This window comes from Mesoplodon densirostris, chromosome 9 (assembly GCF_025265405.1).
Source record: "Mesoplodon densirostris isolate mMesDen1 chromosome 9, mMesDen1 primary haplotype, whole genome shotgun sequence".
Lineage (NCBI taxonomy): Eukaryota > Metazoa > Chordata > Mammalia > Artiodactyla > Ziphiidae > Mesoplodon > Mesoplodon densirostris.
Genome location: NC_082669.1, coordinates 32,798,742 through 32,811,337, shown reverse-complemented (window position 1 = coordinate 32,811,337; position 12,596 = coordinate 32,798,742). Strand labels below are relative to the sequence as shown.

The 12,596-nt window shown below is 35.3% G+C and overlaps 1 protein-coding gene across 1 annotated transcript in view; it reads left to right on the top strand.

The window, feature by feature from the left end:
- The window catches only part of PCLO (piccolo presynaptic cytomatrix protein), a 387,939-nt gene that overhangs the window by 293,901 nt on the left and 81,442 nt on the right, over window positions 1-12,596 (top strand). The window contains 1 exon segment of the mRNA XM_060107659.1: window positions 2,755-2,879. Coding sequence (XP_059963642.1) covers window positions 2,755-2,879 — 125 coding nt within the window.

Sequence of the window (12,596 nt, the reverse complement as noted above, 5' to 3'; positions counted from 1 at the left end):
TGAGTCTAATGCTGTCCTCTTTTCTTCCTCTGATCAATAATTGTCAAATAAATGCTGAGCAATTCTTTTAGAGCAGTGTTTTTCATACTGGGGGTCATAACCAATCTGTAATTTATCAAATCAATTTAGAGGATTTTGACCAGGAAAATAGAAGAAAATAGTATAAATCACTCTCTTTTTTAGTTCTGTATGTGTGTTTCTGTGTTTATATTGCATTGTACATGGACAAAGTCAAAAATGTTAGAAAAACTGTACTTTAGATGGTACCAAAAAGTAATTTAGTGTAGATAATAAATATCATGAGGAAAGAATTAACACAATACCAAATAATAACTATTTGAAGATAGTACATTTCAGATAAGGGAAAGAGAACAGTGAGTCTTAGTTGCATCTACAGTACATTTTCACAAAGTGTAACAGATTTGAACTAATTTGAGGGTAAGCATAGAGAAAGGGGGAGTGTTTTCCTGGAAGAAATGGTACAAGGAAAGATTCTTCTGCCAGAGGGTAGTGAAAGGAACAGATCTGCTTTGCTGCAGGAAAATGTTACTATAGAGTTAAGTTGAGACTAAATTAAAAGAACCTTGAACAGAAGCCAAGGGATGTTAGCCACGACATAATAGAGTGATCAGGAAATAAATATTTTTGAGTGAGGGAGAGGCTAATTCAAAGCAATATGTGATAGAAAATTCATAGAGCCTTGGCCTCTAGAAAGTATTATGAAGGGTAGGACACAAAGACAAAGAAATCAATTAAGTGTTAACCTAGGTACACCCTGATTCAAGCAGAAGTGCAGTATGAGAGTGGAAATGGAGAAAGAGTGCAGAACATGGGCACCTTACTAAGAAGGACCCAGCAGGATGGAGTCGGGATCACCTGTGTGTTCTTGATCTTGCTGTATCGCTGCTATTTCCCACTTCTAGAAAAACAGACCTGATCTTTCTTCATTTCACATGCAGCACAGAAAATGCTAGGTGTTCTCATTCATAATATCTCCTTCTTTCTGCTCATTTTTTTAAACTTCTTGCTCATGGGCCAATATATGCTGTTTCTTTTTGGCTTGTTGGGTTTTTTTGTCCTTATTTTATTTTCCTTTCCCTTCAGTAGTAATATTTAATTCAATAGTGGAAATTTACTCTAATAATTTTCCTTCTTAACACCCAGGTTATTTTCTTTTCTTTTCCTTTTTTTTTTTTGGATATTTTCTTATGACAGTGATTTCAATTTTTTACATTTTATCTTTTGTCTTTTAATGAAACCTTATGTAAACACCCAAACAGTGAATTGCCAGCATGGCATATCTCTGGTTGAGGGTTACTGGGGGCATCTCATTCTCTCTCAGATGTAACCTCCAAGCAACTCTAAGTGTTCTCTAAGGCACCAAGTTTACAGAGTACATTTTGGAAAGCACTCTCTTAGGGTAGCCTGCAAATCTCAGTTTCAGTAAGAAATGATTTTACTGCCTTACAAGTTAAAAGTGGACTTTCAGGCTAGCAGAGAAAGGAGAAAATGGAGAAGAATTTCTCCTTAAAGATTTGGAAGCCATTATAAACCTCAGTGAAATTAATTGCAGAGTAATTCTTCTATTTCAGTACTCCATTAGAGCACAGTTACTGCAGTTCTAAACTTTTCATTTCTCCTCTTCCTTCACGGCCCTTTGTTTCATTTTTCATATTGCTTCCATGATGGTCAGAGAGACTCTGGGCCTTTCTGTACTGAGGAAAGCAAAGATTCATTTTCTGCCACAAAACATAACCAGATCAAAATTATTCTGAAATTAGGAAATTATTTTAATTATTAACATGAAGACTATCTCATCTAAATTATTCCATTGTCAACAGCATATCTGTTTTGTATGATTATAAAAAATACATTCATTTTTTATTTATGGATTTTCTTTTTCAAAATATAGATCCCTTCCCTTCTGTTATTTGATAAATAGAAACAGCAACAAACAGAATTGTCTTATTCTAAATGATGCCAAAAGAATCTTTCATTTTTGATGGTGAAAAAATAGTTAATTTGATTATTTTGAATTGTGCAGGCTTCTCAAATATTAATTTGAACTATAAGTCTTTTACTATTCAATGACAATTTCACAACAGCCATTAAGCGTCTATGAGACATTGCCTCTTCTTTTCTCTTCACCTTCTAAAATTAAAGAACAATATTTCATTATCTTAGCCTCACTATTAAGAAAGCACACACAGAAAGAATAGCTATAGGTTTATCAGATAATTTAATATAGGAAGGGATAAAATCTACACATTCTTAAATATTCTTACAATTCAGTACTAACATCTTTGTCTTTAAATAATGATTCCACCCACTGCTAATTACTTGATGAAATGCAAAAGATATTTTCTAATAAATTCATCAATTAATTTATTTTCAAAATTCTGGCAATTGTATTTATGAATGTTAACATTTCTGATTTTCCTAAGAGTAGAAATTTAGTTTAAAAATGGAGCCAGCATTCACTGTGTGATTATCCTAAATGAATTTTTGACAGGCCAGGACTTTCACCGTGGAAAGAATGAGCAGCACATTTACTAGTAATTAATGTGTGCCTGGGAGTTCCCAATTAAATTAGACATTAACTGGTCTGTTCAGTTTCAAATAAAATGAAAGTAGCATTTGATGCTTCTTATGAGAACTTTTTTAAAATACTGGTAAAATGCTGAATAATAATGTATTATATGTTTTTTAAAATAAAAAAGATAATGTTCATGGAATATTTGCTGTCCCTTTAAGCTTCAAATCAACTATGATCTTGGAAATCTCATAATACATATTCTCCAAGCAAGAAACCTTGTCGCTCGAGACAACAATGGTTACTCAGACCCCTTTGTTAAAGTGTACCTTCTTCCAGGGCGAGGGTAAGTAAAGAAGTACTATATTCTTAGTATTGTAAATATTGCCCTATGGTTTAAAAAATAGTGATAGTGTCTTCTGGTCTCTAATTTAAAGAGTTTAATATCTTTTCCTTAGTTTTATCTACATGTCATATTTATTTATTTCCAATTAGTAAGTAAGGTGGAATTAAAAATTTGTAATTAAGCCTTAATGGGTTTTAGGAGAGCCATGATAGTAGCAAAACATGCCTGGATGAGAACACATCAGTATTTCAATTCGGGAAAGCACTTGTGCTATGACCAATCAGGTAGACAGTAAAATCATTTCAGGAATTATTTGTGGAAGATTTAAAGAATTAGTTTACTTTTCAAAATATATTTGTGAAACCAGTGTTCAAGGACTCATCAGTTACTCTTTTATAAGACGTGTATTATTCAATACGTTAAATGTTCATTAACTGTCTTGATATATTATTATTCATTTGCATATTTTCAAATGGGTGTTTTTAAATTATAAAATAAAGCTTTAGTTAGCACCTATCACCTCATACAGGTAAAATAAAATGACAGGAAAAAAAATCTCCTTATGGTGAGAAGTCTTAGGATCTACTGTCTTCATAATGAGATAAATAATATATTTAGTCAGAAGACACAATTAGCAATCATGAAGACAGGTCAATTGAGATTGTTTACTTTAAGGTACAGAAAGAAAAAAGAATGAAGAAAAAGGAACAATGCTTTAGAAACCTGGGATATCATAAAATATATGAACATACACAGAGAGGCAGTTCCAAGAGGAGAGAAAGAGGAAAGGGCAGAAAACATTTCTGAAGAAATAATGGCAAAAGATTTCTCACACTTGTTGGAAGATATCTGCACAGCCAAGAAGCTTAACAAAATCCAATCAGGATAAAAAGAAAAAATTTATACTAGGTCTCTTCGTAATCATACTATCAAAATCCACAGAGAGAATCTTGAAAGAAGCAAGAGAAGTGGCTCATCATATCCAAGAGATCCTCTATAAGATTAAAAACTCATTGCCAGTCAGAAACCATGGAGCCCAGAAGGTAGGGAGATGACATAGTCAGTGTACTAAAGGAAAAAGATGGTCCACAAGAATTCTGTATCCAGCAAAACTGTCCTTCAAAAATAAAGACTTTTTTTTTTAATAAATAAGACATTAGAGAGGACCTTCAAGATGCTAGAGAAGTAAGATGTGGAGATCACCTTCCTCCCCACAGGTACATCAAAAATACATCTACATGTGGAACAACTCCTACAGAACACCTACTGAATGCTGGCAGAAGACTTCAGACTTCCCAAAAGAACAGGCTCCAGAGGGAGACCTACACGCAGAGACGGGGCCAAATCCAAAGCAGAACACCAGGAGCTGTGCAAACAGAGAAGAAAAAGGGAAATGTCTCCACGCAGCCTCAGGAGGAGCGAATTAAATCTCCACAGTCAACTTGATGTACCCGGCATCTGTGGAATACCTGAATAGACAATGAGTCATCCCAAAGTTGAGGCAGTGGACTTTGGGAGCAACTGTAGACTTGGGGTTTGCTGTATGCAACTGACCAGTTTCTGATTTTTATGTTTATCTTAGTTTAGTTATTAGTGCTTGTTATCATTGGTGGATTTGTTTATTGGTTTGGTTGCTCTCTTCTTTTTTTATTATGTATTTATTTTTTTATTTTAATAATTTTATTTTCTTTCTTTCTTTTTTTCTCCCTTTTATTTATTTATTTATATTTATGCACCCAACATAGGAGCACCTCAATACATAAGGCAAATGCTAACAGCCTTAAAAGGGGAAATCGACAGTAACACAACAATAGTAGGAGACTTTAACACCCCACTTTCACCAATGGAGAGATCATCCAAAAGGAAAATGAATAAGGAAACACAAGCTTTAAATGACACATTAAAAAAGATGGATTTAATTGATATTTATAGGACATTCCATCCAGAAACAACAGAATACACTTTGTTCTCTAGTGCTCATGGAACATTCTCCAGGATAGATCGTATCTTGGGTCATAAAACAATCTTTGGTAAATTTAAGAAAATTGAAATCATAGCAAGTATCTTTTCTGACCACAACGCTATGAAACTAGAAATCTATTACAGGGAAAAAACTAAAAAAATACAAACATATGGAGGCTATGCAGTATGCTACTAGATAACCAAGAGATCACTGAAGAAATCAAACAGGAAGTCCAAAAATGCCTAGAAACAAATGACAATGAAAACACGATGACCCAAAACCTATGGGATGCAGCAAAAGCAGTTCTAAGAGGGAAGTTCATAGTAATACGATCCTACCTCAAGAAACATCTAAAATAAACCGCCTAACCTTACACCTAAAGCAATTAGAGAAAGAAGAACAAAAAGCTGCCAAAGTTAGCAGAAGAAAAGAAGTCATAAAGATGAAATCAGAAATAAATGAAAAAGAAATGAAGGAAACAATAGCAAGGATCAGTAAAACTAAAAGCTGGCTCGTTGAGAAGATAAAAGAAATTAATAAACCTTTAGCCAAACTCATCAAGAAAAAAAGGGAGAAGACTCAAATCCACAGAATTAGAAATGAAAAAGGAGAAGTAACAACTCACACTGCAAAAATACAAAGGATTATGTGAGATTACTACAAGCAACTATATGTCAATAAAATGGACAACCTGGAAGAGATGGACGAATTCTTAGAAAAGCACAGCCTTCTGAGTCTGAACCAGGAAGAAGTAGAAAATATGAACAGACCAATCACAAGGACTGAAATTGAAACTGATTAAAAATCTTCCAGCAAACAAAAGCCCAGGACCAGATGGCTTCACAGGCGAATTCTATCAAACATTTACAGAAGAGCTAACACCTATCCTTCTCAAACTCTTCCAAAATATAGCAGAGGTAGGAACACTCCCAAACTCATTCTATGAGGCCAACATCACCCTGATACCAAAACCAGACAAAGATGGCACAGAAAAAGAAAACTATAGGCCAATATCACTGATGAATATAGATTCAAAAATCCTCAACAAAATACTATCAAACAGAATCCAACAGCACATTAAAAGGATCGTACACCATGATCAAGTGGGGTTTATCCCAGGAATGCAAGGATGCTTCAATATACACAAACCAGTCAATGTGATACACCATATTAACCAGTTGTAGGAAAAAAAAACATATGATAATCTCAATAGATGCAGAAAAAGCTTTTGACAAAATTCAACACAAATTTATGACAAAAACTCGCCAGAAAGTAGGCAGAGAGGAAAATACCTCAACATAATAAAGGCCATATATGACAAACCCACAGCCAACATTGTTCTCAGTGGTGAAAAATTGAAACCATTTCCTCTAAGATCAGGAACAAGGCAAGGTTGCCCACTCTCACCACTATTATTCAACATAGTTTTGGAATTTTTAGCCACAGCAATCAGAGAAGAAAAAGAAATAAAAGGAATACAAATCGGAAAAGAAGAAGTAAAACTGTCACTGTTTGCAGATGACATGATACTATACATAGAGAATCCTAAAGATGCTACCAGAAAACTACTAGAGCTAACCAGTGAATTTGGTAAAGTTGCAGGATACAAAGTTAATGCACAGAAAACTCTTGCAATCCTATACACTAATGATGAAAAATATGAAAGAGAATTTAAGGAAACACTCCTATTTACCACTGCAGCAAAAAAAAATTAAATATCTAGGAATAAACCTACCTAAGGAGACAAAAGACCTGTAGTCAGAAAACTAAAAGACACTGATGAAAGAAATTAAAGATGATACAAACAGATGGAGAGATATACCATGTTCTTGGATTGGAAGAGTCAACATTGTGAAAATGACTATTGTACCCGAAGCAATCTACAGATTCAGTGCAATCCCTGTCAAACTACCAATGGCATTTTTCACAGAACTAGAACAAAAAATTTCACAATTTGTATGGAAACACAAAAGACCCCGAATAGGCAAAGCAATCTTGAGAAAGAAAAACGGAGCTGGCGGAATCAGGGTCACTGACTTCAGACTATACTACAAAGCTACAGTCATCAAGACAATATGTTTCTGTCACAAAAACAGAAATATCGTTCAATGGAACAGGACAGAAAGCCCAGAGATAAACCCACGCACATATTGTCACGTTATCTTTGATAAGGAGGCAAGAATATACAATGGAAAAAAGACAGCCTCTTCAATAAGTGGTGCTGGCAAAACTGGACAGCTACATGTAAAAGAATAAAATTAGAACATTCCCTAACACCATATACAAAAATAAACTCAAAATGTATTAAAGACCTAAATATAAGCCCAGACACTATAAAACTCTTAGAGTAAAACATAGGCAGAACACTCTGTGACATAAATCACAGCAAGATCCTTTTGACCCACCTCCTAGAGAAATGGAAATAAAAACAAAAATAAACAAGTGGGGCCTAATGAAACTTAAAACCTTTTGCACAGCAAAGGAAACCATAAACAAGATGAAAAGACAACCCTCAGAATGGGAGAAAATATTTTCAAACGAAGCAGCCGACAACGGATTAATCTCCAAACGATACAAGCAGCTCATGCAGCTCAATATCAAAAAAAAAAAAAAAAAAAAAAAACACAACACAAACCAAAAATGGACAGAAGACCTAAGTAGACATTTCTCCAAAGAAGATATACAGATTGCTAACAAACACATGAAAGAATGCTCAACATCACTAATCATTAGAGAAATGCAAATCAAAACTACAATGAGGTATCACCTCACACTGGTCAGAATGGCCATCATCAAAAAATCTACAAACAGGGCTTCCCTGGTGGCGCAGTGGTTGAGAATCTACCTGCTAATGCAGGGGACACAGGTTCGAGCCCTGGTCTGGGAAGATCCCACATGCCGCAGAGCAACTAGGCCCGTGAGCCACAACTACTGAGCCTGCGCGTCTGGAGCCTGTGCTCCGCAACAAGAGAGGCCGCGATAGTGAGAGGCCCGCGCACTGTGATGAAGGGTGGCCCCCACTTGCCACAACTAGAGAAAGCCCTCGCACAGAAATGAAGACCCAACACAGCCCTAAATAAATAAATAAATTAATTAAAAAAAAAATCTACAAACAATAAATGCTGGAGGCGGCATGGAGAAAAGGGAACCCTCCTACACTGTTCGGGGGAATGCAAATTGTACAGCCACCATGGAGAACGGTGTGGACGTTCCTTAAAAAACTAAAAATAGAACTACCATATGACCCATCAATCCCACTCCTGGGCATATACCCTGAGAAAGCCATAACTCAAAAAGAGTCATGCACCACAGGATTCATTGCAGCACTATTTACAAGAGCCAGGACATGGAAGCAACCTAAGTGTCCATAGACAGATGAATGGATAAAGAATATGTGGCACATGTATACAATGGAATATTACTCAGCCATAAAAAGAAACGAGATTGAGTTATTTGTAGTGAGGTGGATGGACCTAGAGTCTGTCATACAGAGTGAAGTAAGTCAGAAAGAGGAAAACAAATACTGTATGCTAACACATATATATGGAATCTAAAAAAAAAAATGATTCTGAAGAACCTAGGGGCAGGACAGGAATAAAGACACAGATGTAGAGAATGGACTTAAGGACACGGGGAGGGGGAAGGGTAAGTTGGGACGAAGTGAGAGAGTAGTATATACACTACCAAATGTAAAATAGATAGCTAAGGGGAAGCAGCCGTATAGCCCAGGGAGATCAGCTTGGTGCTTGTGACCAGCTGCAGGGGTGGGATAGGGAGGGTGGGAGGGAGATACGAGTGGGAGGGGATATGGGGATAGAAATATGCCTATAGCTGATTTACTTTGTCATACAGCAGAAACTAACACAACAATGTAAAGCAATTATACTCCAGTAAAGATGTTAAATAAATAAATAAGACATTGCCAGAAAAACAAATCTGAGAAACAGTTTTTTTCCCAGCTGAGTTGCCCTTCGAGAAATATTAAAGAGAATTCTGCAGGCTGAAATGAATTTAATTCAGACATTACCAACTAGCCATATAGAACAGGAAAGGGAAGCTTTTATTTTATGTTAGTTTATATCTTTATGTAATAGTTATAACTGTAATTTGTCTACTTTTTTGAAGTATAGTTGATTTATAATGTTGCATTAGTTTGTAGTATACAGCAAAGTGATTCAGTTATACATATATATGTATATACTTTTTCATATTCTTTTCCATTATAGTTTATTACAAGATATTGAATATAGTTTCCTGTGCTACACAGTATGACCTTGTTGTTTATCTATTTTATATGTAGTAGTTTGTATCTACTAATCTCAAACTCCTTATTTATCCCTCATCCCACCACTATTTTTTTTAACATGAATATAACAAACTGACAACTTCATTCTGCCTTTGACTTGGGTCATTAGGCCTTCAGTGTTATTTAATGACAGTATTATGGGACAAGAGGAAATGACTGCCAAGGGTATATCTCCAATCAGCATTTGCTAATGAATGAATGAAATTAAAGCACTGTCTTTTATTTTCTATCTTCTTTAATATCCTGGAGTATCACCTTTTATACTATAAGAGAGTGGTTATCCTTTATTTGTTACAGGATATGTTTCAATTAGACTATTGCAAACTTGAATAACTGGAAAGGTCAGGCAGGTGGCATGAATATGTCAGTCCATTCTGGAGTAGGTAACAGAGAAAGGGTCGCAACTATAGTGAAATGAAGAGTGAGGTCCCACCTAAAGCTATCCCCATGCCATTTGTCAAACAAAACATGCCTTTTGGGTGGGATTTGACCAAAAAGCAGGCTAATGTGCTACTCGTATTCAATTCCTAGCCCTTTCATTAAATTACTCCTAATTATTATAGTGGCCAAGACCTTGGAATTTACTACACTTGTGAGGTATTATTTTCACTTTAGTTCTAAGATTATTTTCTGCCTCATGTTGTTAATATATTATGGCATAGCCCCTCTAGATTTTATTCTCACATTTTCTTCCTATTTCTGTTCCTAACTTTTTTCTTCCTGTCTTTCCTACTTTCCTGCTGTATCCTTCATTCTCGCTCTTGGAATCAATGCAGTCAAGTCATGGTTGTCCAGAATGCAAGGTAGAGTTGGTTCTCTTTCAGTGTCACACTTCAATGAAATGTCTAGAGTTCTCTTGTTTGTCTTTTAAGTACATTCACCTGCAGTTCAACTTTGGCTATAATTTTTATTTTTCTACATGTTGGTATCAGTTGAATTAGGCTAATAGCAGACTATTCTGACCACAACATTACTAAATATGTGTAGCAGGTATGTGCCTTGGAGCCCAGAAAAGTAGAAAAGAGTAAAAACATAGAAAGGTATGAATAAGGAACTGTCACTTTGAAATTAGATACAACTAAAGTTTTCATTTATAATTTGTCTGCTAAAATTCATTTAGCTTCTCTTGCAAAAATTATGGCTCAGATTCTTCTGAGTCTTCTATGACAACCAAACAAAAAAATCTTGTCATTTTTCAAAAGGAATTAACTGATCTTCTGGATGACCAGTACTAGGTGTGTATGTCATCTTAAAGATGATAGCTGTCTGGTCTTTTACCCTCACTTAGACGTGATATTGAAACATTTTCATGCCTTTATACCTTCTGTACCACAAAATTATTGCTGTGTAATATAGGATGCCATAATCTGCCTGCTCTAGGGTGTTAGCAACAGCATAAGAGCAACCTCCTTGGTTTGTCTGTTTTCTGCTAGAGCATGTTGCATCATTACATTGTCAGCTAAGGATATTTCTTAACACATAGCCAAAAGCATTTTTTTGTACATCTTATTGCATTATAAATTAAATGTGTTATTTAATTGGGGAGGTGAATCTTGTACCATCTGTAGCAACAGGGTGATGGGAATTTTAGTCCCACCCAGAATATTAGTGGTACAGGATTTTTGTCTGTGACATTAAAATTCAGCATCTTTACTAAACCTGACAAGCTGTTGCCCAAAAGAGGCAGTTTCTGATTTGTAAAGGCTTAAATATTTAAATATCTCAAAGAATAGTGTTAGTCACTACAACCTTTCTGGTGCCCGGAAACTTCCTGTTTCTTTGCAATCACATAATTATGGCAACCAGTAAAATTTGATACTGAGAAAGGTTGCTTGTTATGACTGGCTCTCTCATCTTCAGATCTCTCAGACTGATACACGAAATGAGTTTTGTTTCAAAGAGATAGTGTCATTTTAGAACAAACATTGTCAGTCACTTTATTCAGAAGCTTCCTCTCTTTTGTCCAGAGAAACCAGGGGGAAATTGTCAGAATGACAATGATTGTCTATATTTAACTTAGAAGAGAACATGTTTTCTGTAAATGTAAATAATGATCGAAATAATCTGTGATGTATTAGAGTACAATTTAGAAGATCTAGAGTCACTTTCTCATCATATCTTTCATCTTGAAATCACTTTCATCATCTCTTCAAGAATTGTCAATGTGGAAAGGAATTATACTGATGAGGTACTGACATTGTAAGTTAGGCTGACGAGGCCAATGAGCGAAGTCCTTAAGAACTTGGATTTGAATTTCAGCCCTGCCACTTAGAAGTTGTGAGGTTTCTCTAAAACTATTTCCTCTTCCACCTAGGAATCATAATAGCCCCCTTCCCAGTGTTTTTGTGAAACACAGGGAGAATGCACCAAAAATGATAAGCATAATGTCTGGCACGTAATAAGCTCTCAATAAATGGCAGTTGCTATTATTGCTAGAAATATGTATAATAAACTTCATGTAGCCAATGGTCTGTTATCCCTACAAAAAAGAAATGCAGAATGCTTGGGCTACTGCATTAGACCAAATTATTTAACAACACTATATAGAAAATCAAACAACTTTTCTTCAATAATAAGTGTAATACATCCTTCATTCTTAAAATTTTTTTTAAATGTCCTGTTAACTAAAAGAATTTCACTGGTCCAGTTTTCTTGTCTCCTTTCATTTCCTCTTGCCATCCTTTAATCAAGATACTCATAAGCTCTGACAGCCCAAATGTCAGCTGAGATGAGGTGAAAGAAAGACAAGGAAATAGCCTGAAGAGTCCATGAACTCAAAACTTGTCCCCGGATAATTAAGAAATGGAAATGAGTATATCTGAAGGCTTTCGTTGTGGTTTTCTCTCATTACACTGTTGGACAAAGTACAGATTTTTTTCCCACTAATGAGATTTTGCCATGACTGAAGCTGATTTTTACTATCATGATAGCTGGAAGCCTAATTCCTGGCTGGACTTTCTCTAAACACCTTTGTTAGCATCTCAAACTATTTCTTCTGGAAAGAATGTAAAGCAGATTCAGGTATCGTATTTACAATTTGAAGGCCAAACCATTTTATTTAAATAGATTTTAAAGGAAAAAGAGAAGTACAAACATGTTTTAAAGATCCATCCAAAAACCATTTATTTAGCACAGACTGCTCCAGACTGTTGGAATTGAGAACACAGCCATAGTGTCAGACTTCAGGGAGCACAGAGGACAATCAAGTGACAGCCCATAAATGCACTATTGCACACAGAGAAACAGAGCTTATAAAATGGGATATGCTCTGTGCTTCTTTCTAAATTAAAGGCAACATCCTCAGAGGAGTAATTTTGAAAAAACTACACACACACACACACACACACACACACACACACACACACACACATATCTTTATTGGACTCATTATATATTTTTTCAATAAAGAAATTTATATGTATTTTTTCCAATCAAGAAAAAACAAAAG